Source organism: Teleopsis dalmanni, chromosome 2 (assembly GCF_002237135.1).
Source record: "Teleopsis dalmanni isolate 2A chromosome 2, ASM223713v2, whole genome shotgun sequence".
Lineage (NCBI taxonomy): Eukaryota > Metazoa > Arthropoda > Insecta > Diptera > Diopsidae > Teleopsis > Teleopsis dalmanni.
The window spans coordinates 29,874,434-29,887,930 of NC_051847.1; the positions used below are offsets into that span (position 1 = coordinate 29,874,434).

A 13,497-nucleotide genomic window follows, 5' to 3' on the forward strand; every position below is an offset into this window, starting at 1 on the left:
TTATAACCTAAATCATTCTAAAGATTGTAATAGAAATTTTGGTAAGGCATTATAAATTAATCTATTACCTTACAAAACTGGAAACTTACTCTAACAAGATCAGTTAGATCCGCTGGCTTTGTAAGGAAGCGATTGAGAACCGAAGGAACGTTTTACAAGATTGCACGAAACTTATATATATATATACGAATATTTATTTAAAAATTTATATAAATAACAATTTTAATTACACTATTTCAATATAGAACAAAAATTAATTGATCTTATAAATATATTATTAAACTGAATCAAATTTATTTATTTATCCCCTTTTTCACATATTTCAAAAACCTTCAAATTTCCGAAGGTTGTATATTCCAAAATTTTTTTACCTACACTACAATTCGAATCATTTTCATTCTTTGAATGTTCGAATGCGTTGCTGTTTGAAGTTATTTTTAAAAAAATAATAAAGTAGTTCTATTTGAAAAGCTATAGTACCAGCAATAAGACCACAGCCCAGTAACAACCAGATCCATTTAAAATCCTTTACAGTTAAAATACTGTAGTGATTTCGTTTTGTTTTATCTTTAATAGAAATTTTTTTTGCTGATAACATGTCCTGAAAAGTACTTGAGTACCAATGCTGAAACAAGCCGGCTGCTTTTGCATAGCCGGAATAATGGTCAAACGATTCCTTGAGTACTGAGTTCTCTTGTAAAGGCACTTTCATTAAAGAAAATTTTATAAGAACCATTGCATTTGGTACTTGGAAAAGCTTACGACTGAAGAAACGTTGTAGCTCTTCAAATACACGCCATAGAGAAGTGGTTACTGTATATGTATGAGAAGTATTTAAACTTTTTCTTTGATTCTGGAACGTTAAAGTGTCTGCTGTATCAATTAGATCTCTTATGGGTTCAAGCAAATTGGTGCCAAGAATCCTATCTATCGTGTCTACTTCAATTTCGTCAAATAACATACGCATCCTCATTTTTCGTAATTCTTCGAAGTTTGTTACTTCTGGCAAATTTGGATGAGTAGTGATAAGTGTTTTTAAATGAGCTGCGAAAAGTGTATTCATCATCAAGCCTAACATAAAAATTGACATATACAAAAATTTGTAAGCAAGTTTCGGTGTTGTATGCAATATATAAGACTGGCCTAAAATTCCCGGCACAACCTTATCATTTAAGAATATGTTTAAATAATTTATCTTAATTCGACTTCCTTTCGAGTTCGTATGATAATCACTGTCAATTATAACAAATAGCACAGAAAGTATAAGTATTAAAAATAATAGACCAATAAAAAAGTGTTTCTCTATAATTATAAGAAATATATCTGCCGTCGACATAAAGCCAGTTGTAGGTACCATAACATACCATTCACTTAATTCAATTGGATAAGATCCATTGTGAAAGGCATTAAAATTTTGTACACCTGCAAGACTAATTGGTATATCTAGGCTACGATTCTCTACAAATTTCTCCAGTATATTTAAATGAATAATTTCACCAACATCTACCGGATAGAGAAATTGCAGTGTAGCATTATATATTTCAGCATATGTTTGTATAAGTTTGGCTACAAATCCACTTAATTTTTTCTCGCCATATCGATCCACATACATGACAGAGCGCGGTTCTATCTGATCTGGCAGAGTCAAGAAGACTTTTCCCTTAAAATTTAACCATTGTTTTGGATAAATTGTTGTTAAATTTCTGAATGATGATCGTACTACTTGATACGTTGGGTATGGTAAGTAACGGTAGAAGAGCTCATCCTTCATTAATTCGTCAAATAAAATAATGACATTAGTTAGTTCATACTGCGCGCAGAATTTCATCAGTTGGTCATGTAAATCCTGTATTTGTACGAAATCCTTTAGAAGAAATATAACACGTGTATGACGTATCTGGTTCAAAATTTTTGCCAAAGTTGTCAAAATATCTACATCCAAGTATTTTTGCAGACAAACGAGTGTCAAAATTTCCATATTGAATTTATTTTTCCACATAAAAGAGTCGTTACCACGGAGGTGCATCTGCGGATGTGACATTAGATTCGGTAAATTTTCCAGAAAACAGTCTGTAGTCTTATTTCGTAAAATCAGCGCTGTTTCGAAATTTTGTTCGGCGTGAATTTTGTCAAACCATTTTCTGAACCAATTTCCTAAGTACATTTTGTTATCTGCGATAAGTAAATGCGTTTTAGTTAAATGCATAAAAATGCAAAAGACGATATAAATTTTGAACTGCATTCTTATTGAAATGATTTTATTTACTATTCGATATGTTCCATGTAAATAAAAAGGAAGGTCTTGAAAAATAGCATACCTATACTGGCATTAAAAAAATAAACTAAAATCATTAATAATTAGTTGGCTTCATTAATCTATTATTTTATTGAGTATTTCGTTCATTTGTAAAGATAAAATCAACTGAATTCGTTGGATGTCCCTACATCATTTGTCTTCTTTAATTGTTAAAAACTCATTAAAACCTTAAAGAGTATGTCTTTTTTGCGCTATGTATTTACTTTAAGTAACAAAGTTTTAATTAATTACCACATATAAGTTAAGTACTCACTTAGTCAATGTACATACTTAATTACTATTTAGATGCAGTTCGATATTTTTGCCATGCACAAATATATATATATATAGATGTATATCTATTTGCCTTCCATGTATATGTATAATACAACAATACATAAAATGAGAACCAATATAATTAAATTTCAATACTTAAATCAACTTCTAATAAACTTTAAAAGTATGTCAATATATATAGCTTTTTTCGGAATGTAAATAATTGGTTGTGGAGATAACATCAAAGATTTCACAGTACTAACTTACCTAAGTCTCAATTCTGACTCGGACATGCTTAAGTCGTAAACTTTGCTTAAGTGATAGAGTCAGTTTTGAAACTTAAGATACTTAGTAGTTATGTAGAAGTATATAGTAGTTATGATGTAGTCATCATAACTAAGTCATCAACTTTGTTAACTTAATGTAGGTTTTGTGTCAGTTTCGAGATTTAAGTCTTGACTATAAAACTAACCTTAAAATTTATTTATTTTTTAAAAACAGTTTTTTAAATCTCCCTTAGTTACATCTTCTTTTATTAGTAAGAACTAATACTTCTTTTGGTCAAGTTTCTGAATTGTTGTTTTGGAAAACTGACATAAATACTTAACAAAGTCCTTATGTAAAACTAATTATTCTCAAGGAATAAATGTTGTAAAGATCCAAATAAATGCTAATCTGATGTTAAAACGTTAATTATATACGGTGCATGCATCAACATTTCAGATATAATGTTCTACAGTGCGGAGGTAGAGTCTTTTGGTGCCCATCATATCAAACGTTAAATTCCGGTATATGTCAGTTCCGTACAAATATGCAACGAATCTCAAACAGTATTCTATATATGTATGTATATATACCTATAAAGTATGTATACATATATCTACCTTGTTGCAATTTTGCCAAACATTTTCATTTTGCTTCTGTGCACTGTCCACAACAGCGTAGTGGACTCCTATAACTACTCCATAAAAGAAACAAAACCGCGTTACTGGTTTATTGTATTATCATAATGAAAGACAAAACCTACCTCGTTCGTATGATCGACTTTGCTCTTATTTTTGTTTTTTAACATTTATTGCTGCCCGTAAGGATATAATTTAATCGTTTAATCAAAAGTTATACCAGTCGTTTAAATTTTTTAATAGATATTACCTTTAAAATATCACCAAACATATGGTGACAACTATTTTTTATGGTACTCTGATATCTTGTAGTACTTATCTTTATGCGATCGAGATCAGGCCCATCTAACACTTTTCTTTATGATTCATTTTCCTACACCTGCTACCATGACCCGATTTGGTTCTGTTTAAACAGAGGCTTAAAGATGAAAATTTGATCCATTAAGCTTAATTAATGCTGCCAGACTTTGATTATCTTTTTGTTATCAGCTTTGTGCTAATGGTTTTATACTGGTTCCGCACTAAATAACTTATTTAAATACAAAGACCCATTAGCTACATTGTGACCGAAAGGTTTTCGGAGGTTCTCATTTAAAATTCGCGCGCTGTATATTTTTCGATATTTTAAGTTTATGTAGTTTGGCAGCACTGTCCTTAATTACTATGCCAAAAATGAGCGCGATCTGTCGGACAGTTCGTTTACGGCAGCTGTTGAAACCAGTTCACCTCAGTAGTGCGTTGCGAAAAAAACAATGGAAAAAAATATTGAACAAAGAGTTTGCATCAAATTTTGTTTTTCGAACGAAATTTCGTGTGCAGAATCGTTGCGAATGCTACAAAAGGCTTATGGGGAATCAGTTTTATCGAAAACTCAAGTTTATGAGTGGTACAAAGCCTTTCAGGACTGTCGTACGACCGTCGAAGACATGCCGCGTTCTGGACGACCTTCGACCTCTACCACCGACGAAAACATTGAAAAGGCAAAGGAAATCGTGTTCAAAAATCCTCATGTGAGTGTTAGAGAGATAGCACGAGAGCTAGGCATCGGTCGTGAGATGGCTCGTTTGATTTTGGTGGACAATTTGTGTATGCGACGTGTCAACGCCCGGCTTGTTCCGATTCACCTCAATTTGTTCAACATTATCAACGATTTTAAGGCCAAACATTCAATAAATACCATCGAACAGCCACCGTATTCACCTGATCTTGCACCGTGTGACTTTTTCCTGTTTCCCAACCTCAAATTACCACTCAGAGGAACGCGTTTTGAATCCATAGAAGACGTAAAACAGAATTCGCAGAGGGAACTCAAAGCCATACCGGAAAGCGCCTATAAAAAATGTAATGTATGAGCATATTTTGAAGGAGATAAAATAAATATTGATGAAGATTAAGAATTTTGCGTTTTATTTAAAATTTCCGGAAGCTTTTCGGTCACAATGTAAACTTCTAATTCTAGATTCTTCAGCATAGGAGGGGTTAAATAATTTTTTTTTCTAGAAAAAAAGACTAAGTATTTTAACAATTTTAATAATTTTAAAAATCAAAAAACACCAATAAATGTATTAAAATTATTATTTAAAAAACAACAAATACTGATTTTTGATTTTTGATGTTTTTCTGGAAGTCAAAAATAATAATTATATAAAATATAATGATGTAATGATTAAAATATTTGTAATGTACTTAATGTAATGAAATATAATTTATTGTGATGACATATATAACATTTTATAATGCATTTCATTACTTAAGAATTGTGTTATTTCATAGAGGTTACAAATGCAAGCTACTTCAGTAATCATAAGGATTTTCAATAATCAATCACTTCATAATAATAAAAAACTCAGATATAAAAAATTTTTGAGTACCATTAGTATTTTCATTTGTTTCACAACAAAATTAATCACTTGAACATATTTGAGGATGTAAAATTAATCTTAATCATGATAATACACTAAAAAAATATTAATAAGTGTTTTTACATAAAATTTCTATAAACGATAGTGAAACTTAACAACAAAAGTTGATAAAGTTCTCGCTTTTTACTGTATACCTCTAAAGTACACGCGAAATATTAGTAGAATTAGTATGAGTATCAATAAAAGTGTTTAGAAAATGATATAGACTTAGATTAAAATATCCAGTATATAAACGAGAGGCATAGTTATTGCCTTTATATATTGCATATTTTTGTCATAGATCTATAACTAGCAGTCTTCAGAAACCTCTTACACTGCAAGTAATAAGGGTCAAACTTAAACTCTGACTTATTAACACTTATTTTACTTACTTATATGAACTTATTCTACTTAGACTTTTTAGAAGTTTTTACTAAGACTTACATTTTATACACCTAAAAAAATGCCGTAGTTGACTTTTGGTATTTTAATTTGGAATTTGTAATATTTTTAATGTTAAAAAATTGTTCAAGTATAAAACATAGATCTCATTTATTAATACTATTCTATTATTATTATTATTATTATTTGAAAAGGGATAGTGCACTGCGACCTAAAAGACCTATAGTGCCCCTTAATCGCATAAGAGTGTTTCTCCAGTTCCGATTTCTTTACTGAAGGACAGTATAGTGACTATCTTTCCATACCATTCTATACTTGCATTTATTTTTATCAATGAGTTTAAATGCAATAACTGCAATAAAAGCAAAAAGTGCAGTATTATTTTATATTAAATAATTTTACTTAAAGAAGTCAATATTTTTATCAGTGTACGAATTAACTCAACTGTTCTATTAAGGAAAGCAATCGTATAATTTTTAAAAGCATAACCTTTATGAGTAACTTATTCATATATAAGTGTCTTAACGATTAATTTTATTTAATGTTTCATAATAATTTACCGCCATTAACTATAGAACTAATAATCTCAAAACGATGATGAACAATTTTTTAAGGCCTATGAGTGTTCACAATGATTTCAAACAGGAACCACACTTTGGTTGCATTTTTGTTAATAGTTTTAATTAAGCCAGCGCTAACCATAAAGCCAGCAGAAATAACAAATCATGCAGACTTACTACAATTTATAAAAAATATAAAACTGGAAAAAAATTTCAGGACACTTTTGGTGGCAACAAACGATAAGAAAATATGTGTCGATGAGAACGTCATTAAAGGAATTAATACACCAATTGTAGTCTTTACAGAAATCGGAACATGCAATCTTAACAAAACTAGCTGGAATAATGAAATATTAATGTTATTTTGTATACAGAAATCCATAGATCCTAACTACATAGAAATGTTCTCGAAGTGTATTGGACGATTGCACAGCATAAGGACTATTTTCTACTGGTCCCAGCCGTACAGAAAACAAGATTCAAACCGTGAGTTATTGCAGTTGTTTACGCTTTGCTCTAAAAATTATTTGCAACATGTTATCAGCATTTATAATGACTTTAATTATAATAAACTATATCATGCTTATTCGAATTTTCCATCATTTCATTTGGTAACAATAAACCAAGCAGAGAAATACTTTCCCAATCGTATGAATGATCTACAAGGTGCACCAATTCGTACTTTACCCGATCAAAATGAACCGCGATCGATAGTTTATCGCAATGATACTAAACACATACAGATTGTCGGATATGCAGTAAATGTTGTGAACGCTTATTCGCGGAAACACAATGGTACTTTAGTGTATCCATTACCAGTAAATCCGGAAACAGTGTACTTCTATACTGAACTACATGAAATGGTCAGAAATGGTAGTCTAGATATGCCTATGAGTATGACGAGTCCACTTAGATTGAATAACTTACATGAGTTTAGCATGATAGTGGAACAAGCTATGTGGTTTCCAATGATTCCATTAGCCCCAACAATACCCAATAAAGAAATATTTCTTCTCATTGCCAATTCTGTATTTTTTCTAATAATTATTGTGATGATAATCAGTTTTTCTGCTTTATTCACTTTTGCCAATCCGCATAGTTATCATAAAATTGTTTATTACTTTACATTATATACAATAACGATATCATTACGTGGTATACTTGGACAATCACAAAATTTGTATATTTCCCGAAAGCCACTTATCAAATTCATTTATGGAATTTTATTTGTGTCTGCAATTTTTGTTAGTACCACTTTCGTTGCGTATTTAAAAACATATATGACTACTCCTCCGAAAGCGAAACAAATAACTACTTTTGATGAACTGTTACTGTCTGGAGTGAAAATTCGAATATCAGCTAATGAATATATGACCTTACCAAAGTATACTGGAGAAACATTTTGGAGCACTTATAAAGATATTTTTGAGATAACGCCAAATGTAAATGATTTCTATGAACAACGTAAGAGCATGGATGCAAAATATGGTTATCTCGTCTCGAGCTCACTTTGGCAGGTTTTTTTTCAAAAACAGACACGATTACCACATCCACTTTTTCACATACCACAGAGTATGTATTTCACAAAAGTACTATACTTGGCATTTCCTTTGCATGAATACTCGATTTATCGGCCTACAATGAATGTTTTAATAAGGCAACTACAGGAATCCGGTTTACTAGATCAATGGCAACGTTTTTCCTACGACGAGATGGTTATGGCTGGTAAGATAGAAACCGATACAATCTGGAGTTTAAGTTCACTCAGAAGTTTAACATTTTTAGACTTCTATTGGATATGGATTTTATATGGCTTCGGGTTATTTGTCAGTTTAATATTCTTTATTATTGAAAAGATTTATTTTAAAAGGAAGCAAAATTACAAGAAATTAAAAACTGTGCTTGGGCACAATTAAAAGTATTTTTGAAAATGATAAGAATTACATTATTATTATATATTTTTCAAATTAAAAAAGTAGTAATTTGTTAAATTAATTAATAATTTATTGTTTGATATATATTGGTGTAATTAAAAAGAAAATTAATTTGTCAAATTTATTAATAAAGTAGTGAAATGTATTAAATAAATTAAGCTTGTTGAACAATTTCATCCATTTTTATTACATCTGCATGGGTTGATCCATACAAAGTTTCAAATAACTATTAAAGAACAGGTAGTATAAATAATATACATACGCCGTTTTTTGTTACTAGGTAATGTTAGTGCCCAAATATTTGGCAATACTAATCCGATAAGTACCTGTACTGTATGGGAAAGGCAGAAATACCCGGTTACATTTTAGGCGACGGAGACTGTATTGATTCAGAATACACATACTTTTCATGTGATAGATGGTTCACATTTAGAGAAAGGATAATAGTCTGGATTGGACAAATAAATTTCAAAAATATATTGAATGACCCGAGACCCGATGTGAACGACCCGAGAGAACAGGTGAACAATAGAGTCATATGTGATTCAAGTCCTCAAAGTGAAGAAATTTGTTCTAGCATGGAAAACCAGAAACCAGGATAATAAATAGTGCAGACACCAAAAAATGCAAGGATAAAGTGAAAGTTTGGACACAGGTCAAAAATTAAAAGAGCATGGCTTGCAACATCTATACCGAGACTTTCCCTGAAGTAATGTGAAAACAGTTACGTGGGAGAATAAGTCTGAACAAAGAGGAGATGTTTAGTCCGTATACTACTCATACACATTTGTATGTTAGGGATGTGAGCACCCCATTTCTGACAATGGTCATTTTGACGGTATATATAGCAAAAACATATCAAAAAATTTGTGCTGTTGATATCTCGCTGTTGTCGGCTCAAAATCATCGCTGTTGAAGTGTAATAAAATTTAACCATTTTTGAAGCGCATCATTACATGAATTAAATATGAGAATATCTAACGCAAGCGAACATGGTCAAAGACCCATGACCTTCCATAAATGACTTCAAATAAATGACTTTAGTGGGATCGTAAAAGAATTGTTAATATCAAGCAGCCTGGTGCAATGGTTACTTTGATTCTCTGTTGAGTTAGTAGAATTGGAAAGGAATTGTCTTTTACAAGCTGCTCTAGCTTGGTGCAACGGTCAATTTAATCCTTTATTGCTCACAACTTCTCAGCAAATGAAGAAAAAGCTAACAGAATTGGAGAACAGAAAAAGTATTATGTTTCATGAAGGTAATACTAGACCACATACTTTTGTGATGACTCGAAACAAATTTACAAAACTAAGTTGGAAAGTTTTGATATATCTGCCATATAGAGGTTGCACCATCCATTTAGCTACCATTTAATTCGATCTCTGTAAAACTTTAATTAATTTTAAAAAATAGGGCAACTAAAGAGCTGCTGAAGATCGCATGGTCAAATTTTTCGCATATAAAGCACAGAAGTTCTGAACCAATGGAATTATAAGGCTACCCGAAAAATATAACATAGTACATAGTAACGGCCAAAATAAACTTTTTATTAAATTTAATTTTATAAACTTTATTAAAATTAATTTTGAATTTAAAAAAATTGTTTAAAAATATATACTTTACAAATATTTAAAAACTGTTTCAATATTGTACTTATGTATATTTTTAATTATACGGTCTTCGCAACATCTATTTGTTTCATGTAGTTGCCTAGGTCCCCTTTGACACGTTACACACATCTAGGTAGTCCTAATAATGCACACCGTTTATAGATAATGGTGTGAAAATATTAATAATAGTATAAAATAATATTTGTATATAATTAAAATAATAAGTAAATTAATTAAAAAAAACAAATTTTTACACATTTTATATAGTCACCATGCGTTTCCGATGCATATAAATAACATATAATTTGCTGACTCTTAACAACTTCTCACTAAAACAGCAATAATAATTAAAAAATGTATTTCTATTTTACAACGCCAAATGCTACAATATAAGTTAGAGGGCTCTGTATATAGCCTTCGAGCATGAGTTTAATTAAAACTAACAAGAAATTTTAAATAAAAGGATCAACAGTATGAATATCCACTCCAAAAGTAAAGAATGCTTTTATTCAAGTACCAGAAAATTGTTATATTTCGCTTAGTATTACTAATTATTTACACTCAGGAAACAAAGCATGCGAGAGATAATGAAATGCAATTACTTCGTTTCATACAAGATATTAAACTGGAAAAAAATTTCAAGACCTTACTGATTCTAAAAACTGAAAAGGAACTGTGCCTTGATGACACAACTTTAAGAGAAATAAATGTGCCAGTCGTGCTTTGTGCAAATATGAGTGAATGCAACTTAACGAATAGTACCTGGAATAGAGCAATTTTGGTATTCTCTTGTTTACGACAAGTACCAGATTCTAACTACTTTAAAATGCTTTCCAAATGCATCGGACGATTACGCAAGGTGAGAATAGTCTTTTATTGGTCTAAGCCATACTTCGAAGTTGAATCAAAACAAGAATTGATGAAATTATTTACAAATTGTTTCAAAAATTTTATACATCATGTCATCAGCATTTATAGTGATTTCTCATCTAGTCAAATTCACTATAGTTATACCAATTTTCCAACTTTTAATTTAATAACATCAAAAAAAGCGGAAAAATTCTTTCCAAATCGTATGAATAATCTTCAAGGTGCACCAATTCGTACCATACCCGACCAAAATGAGCCACGTTCAATTGTGTATCGCACTACAACAGGCCAGATCAAAATTTCGGGTTATGCATACAATATTGTAACCACCTATGCCGGAAAACATAATGCAACTTTAGTATATCCAATACCCGTGAATCCAGAAACAGTATATTTTTATACTGATATACATAAAATGACCATTAACAACACAATAGATATACCAATGAGTATGACGAGTCCAGTTAAAGCCATTAATGATTATGAATATAGCACAATAGGAGAACTAGCAATGTGGTTTCCGATGGTGCCACTGATAACACCAATTCCAATTAAAGAAATATACATTTTTATAACAACTTCAACTTTTTTCCTAATAATAATTATTTTAATAATTAGTTTCTCAATTTTCTTCATACTCCACAACCCACGAGGATGTCATAAAATTGTTCATTACTTTACGATGTATGCAATAACGATTTCATTACGCGGTGTACTCGGACAGTCCATAAATTTGAGTATGTCACGGAAGCCAATCGTAAAGTTCGTTTATGCGGTTCTATTCATTACTGGAATTTTTGTTAGTACCACTTACATTGCATATTTGCAAACGTATTTGACAACTCCACCCAAACCAAAGGAAATAACAACATTCACTGAACTGCTACAGTCTGGAGTGAAAATACGTATTTCACAATCTGAATTTAATATATTACCACTCTACACCGGGCAAATATTTTGGAAGTCGTACAGTGGAATTTTTGAAATAATTCCGACAGTAAGTGAATTTTATGAGCTGCGTAAGACAATGGATGCTCATTACGGATATCTCGTATCGAGCTCACAGTGGCAAGTATTTCTGCGTAAGCAATCACGTTTACCCAGACCGCTCTTTCATATACCCGAACAAATGTACTTTACAAAAGGTCTAATCTTGGCAATACCGTTACACGAATATTCGATTTATAGACCCAGTTTGGATATTTTGGTAAGGCAACTACAGGAGTCCGGTTTGCTTAATTATTGGCAGTACTTATCCTTTGATTATATGGTAAGGGCTAAAAAAATACAAGTGAATGCGATTTGGTATAATGAACCGGCGAAAAGCTTAACTGTTTGGGATTTTCAATGGATTTGGGTATTATATTGTGCAGGCTTGTGTATAAGCTCCATATTTTTTATTATCGAAATCACTTATTTTAAAAAACTAAATACACAAAAAACTAGTTTAAAGTAAATTAAATTTAAAAACTTGATTAAAATTAATAAAAAAAAATAATAATTAAAATCAAACAAATATTTTTATTTTTAGTAAAATGGTACATTATGGCTAATATAAACATTAGTTATACCATAAACTCTTTCCATGGTAAATGTATTAATATTCGTATTAATATTAATTTTAATATTCAAGAAGTTTGCTTAAATTATAATTTCAACGAAATAATTTATATATTTGACAATATATACAATAAATTATAAATTTGTACCTATTTTTGCATGGCTATTGACTCACTTTTTGTTTAATGTTTCTGGTTTGTCCCATTTTAGTTACTACCGACTGGTCGACAGATTGATTCGAGTTGTTAGAGTCATTTGAATTGCGATTGAATAAAGAAATTGAAAGCTAAAGGTGCTCAAATTAATCAGAAGGAATGGGTTGATTTTTCTAATACTAAAAATACAATTCTTTATCCATGTAGAAACTGAGACACATTTACTGCTAAGATGTGATACATTTACTATGTAGTTCTAATACAACATCAATAGATTATCATTTGTTTCAAATCTCTTCAATACCCTCCCATATATATAGGTAAAATGTTAATTCCGAAAAATAACTGTAATAAGCACTGACAACTTATCATTCTCAAAGCTAAATTTTTAGAAATCCTCAATTAAAGAATAGTGGTGCCAGCCGAAATATGACAGACTATGATGGATAAAGACGATGATGGACATGATAGATAAATAAATTGCTTAATTAAGTAATAGTAGGTTCATCCGTAATATGACAGAATATGAGGAACAAAGAAGATGATGGTCACGTCCGACATATGAAGTAATTTTATAACAGGTCAGTACGCAATATATATAGCAATCTAAACATGGGCTATAATAATGATAGCTAAAAGTCACATCTCAACCCTTTGAAATATATACGTTATATTGAGAGTTACATCGATAGTTTATAAAATAAATACTTCGGTTTTCTTGGATTTCTAAAGTAAATCTATGTCACATAATCACGTCAGGTACATTGTAACTAATATATAAGTCGTAATTTGCGGTAATATTTTAACACTAATGGTAAAATATTGGATAAGTGATATTAGTTAAATTGTCAAGTTATTTAATCGCAACAATATCTATAACAATTCGTCAAGAATTTCTGGCTAATAAATACAATAAATTTTCTTGATAATAGTAATAATTTCAATGAAAGTAAATCTTATAAGAATTTGTTCCATACTGCTTAAGTCGTGTAGACGACCCTGAACATAAATGGTTCACACTTATTGAATT

At 30.6% G+C, this 13,497-nt stretch overlaps 1 protein-coding gene across 1 annotated transcript; it reads right to left on the reverse strand.

Moving 5' to 3' along the window:
• Positions 1-394: 394 nt before the first annotated feature.
• On the reverse strand, positions 395-2,164 carry LOC119674218. The gene is made up of 2 exons (XM_038085343.1): positions 1,365-2,164; positions 395-1,232 (listed from the first exon to the last, which is right to left on the reverse strand). Exons 1-2 carry the CDS (start codon positions 2,162-2,164, stop codon positions 395-397), a joined length of 1,638 nt encoding a protein of 545 aa, XP_037941271.1.
• Between the last annotated feature and the right edge of the window lie 11,333 nt (positions 2,165-13,497).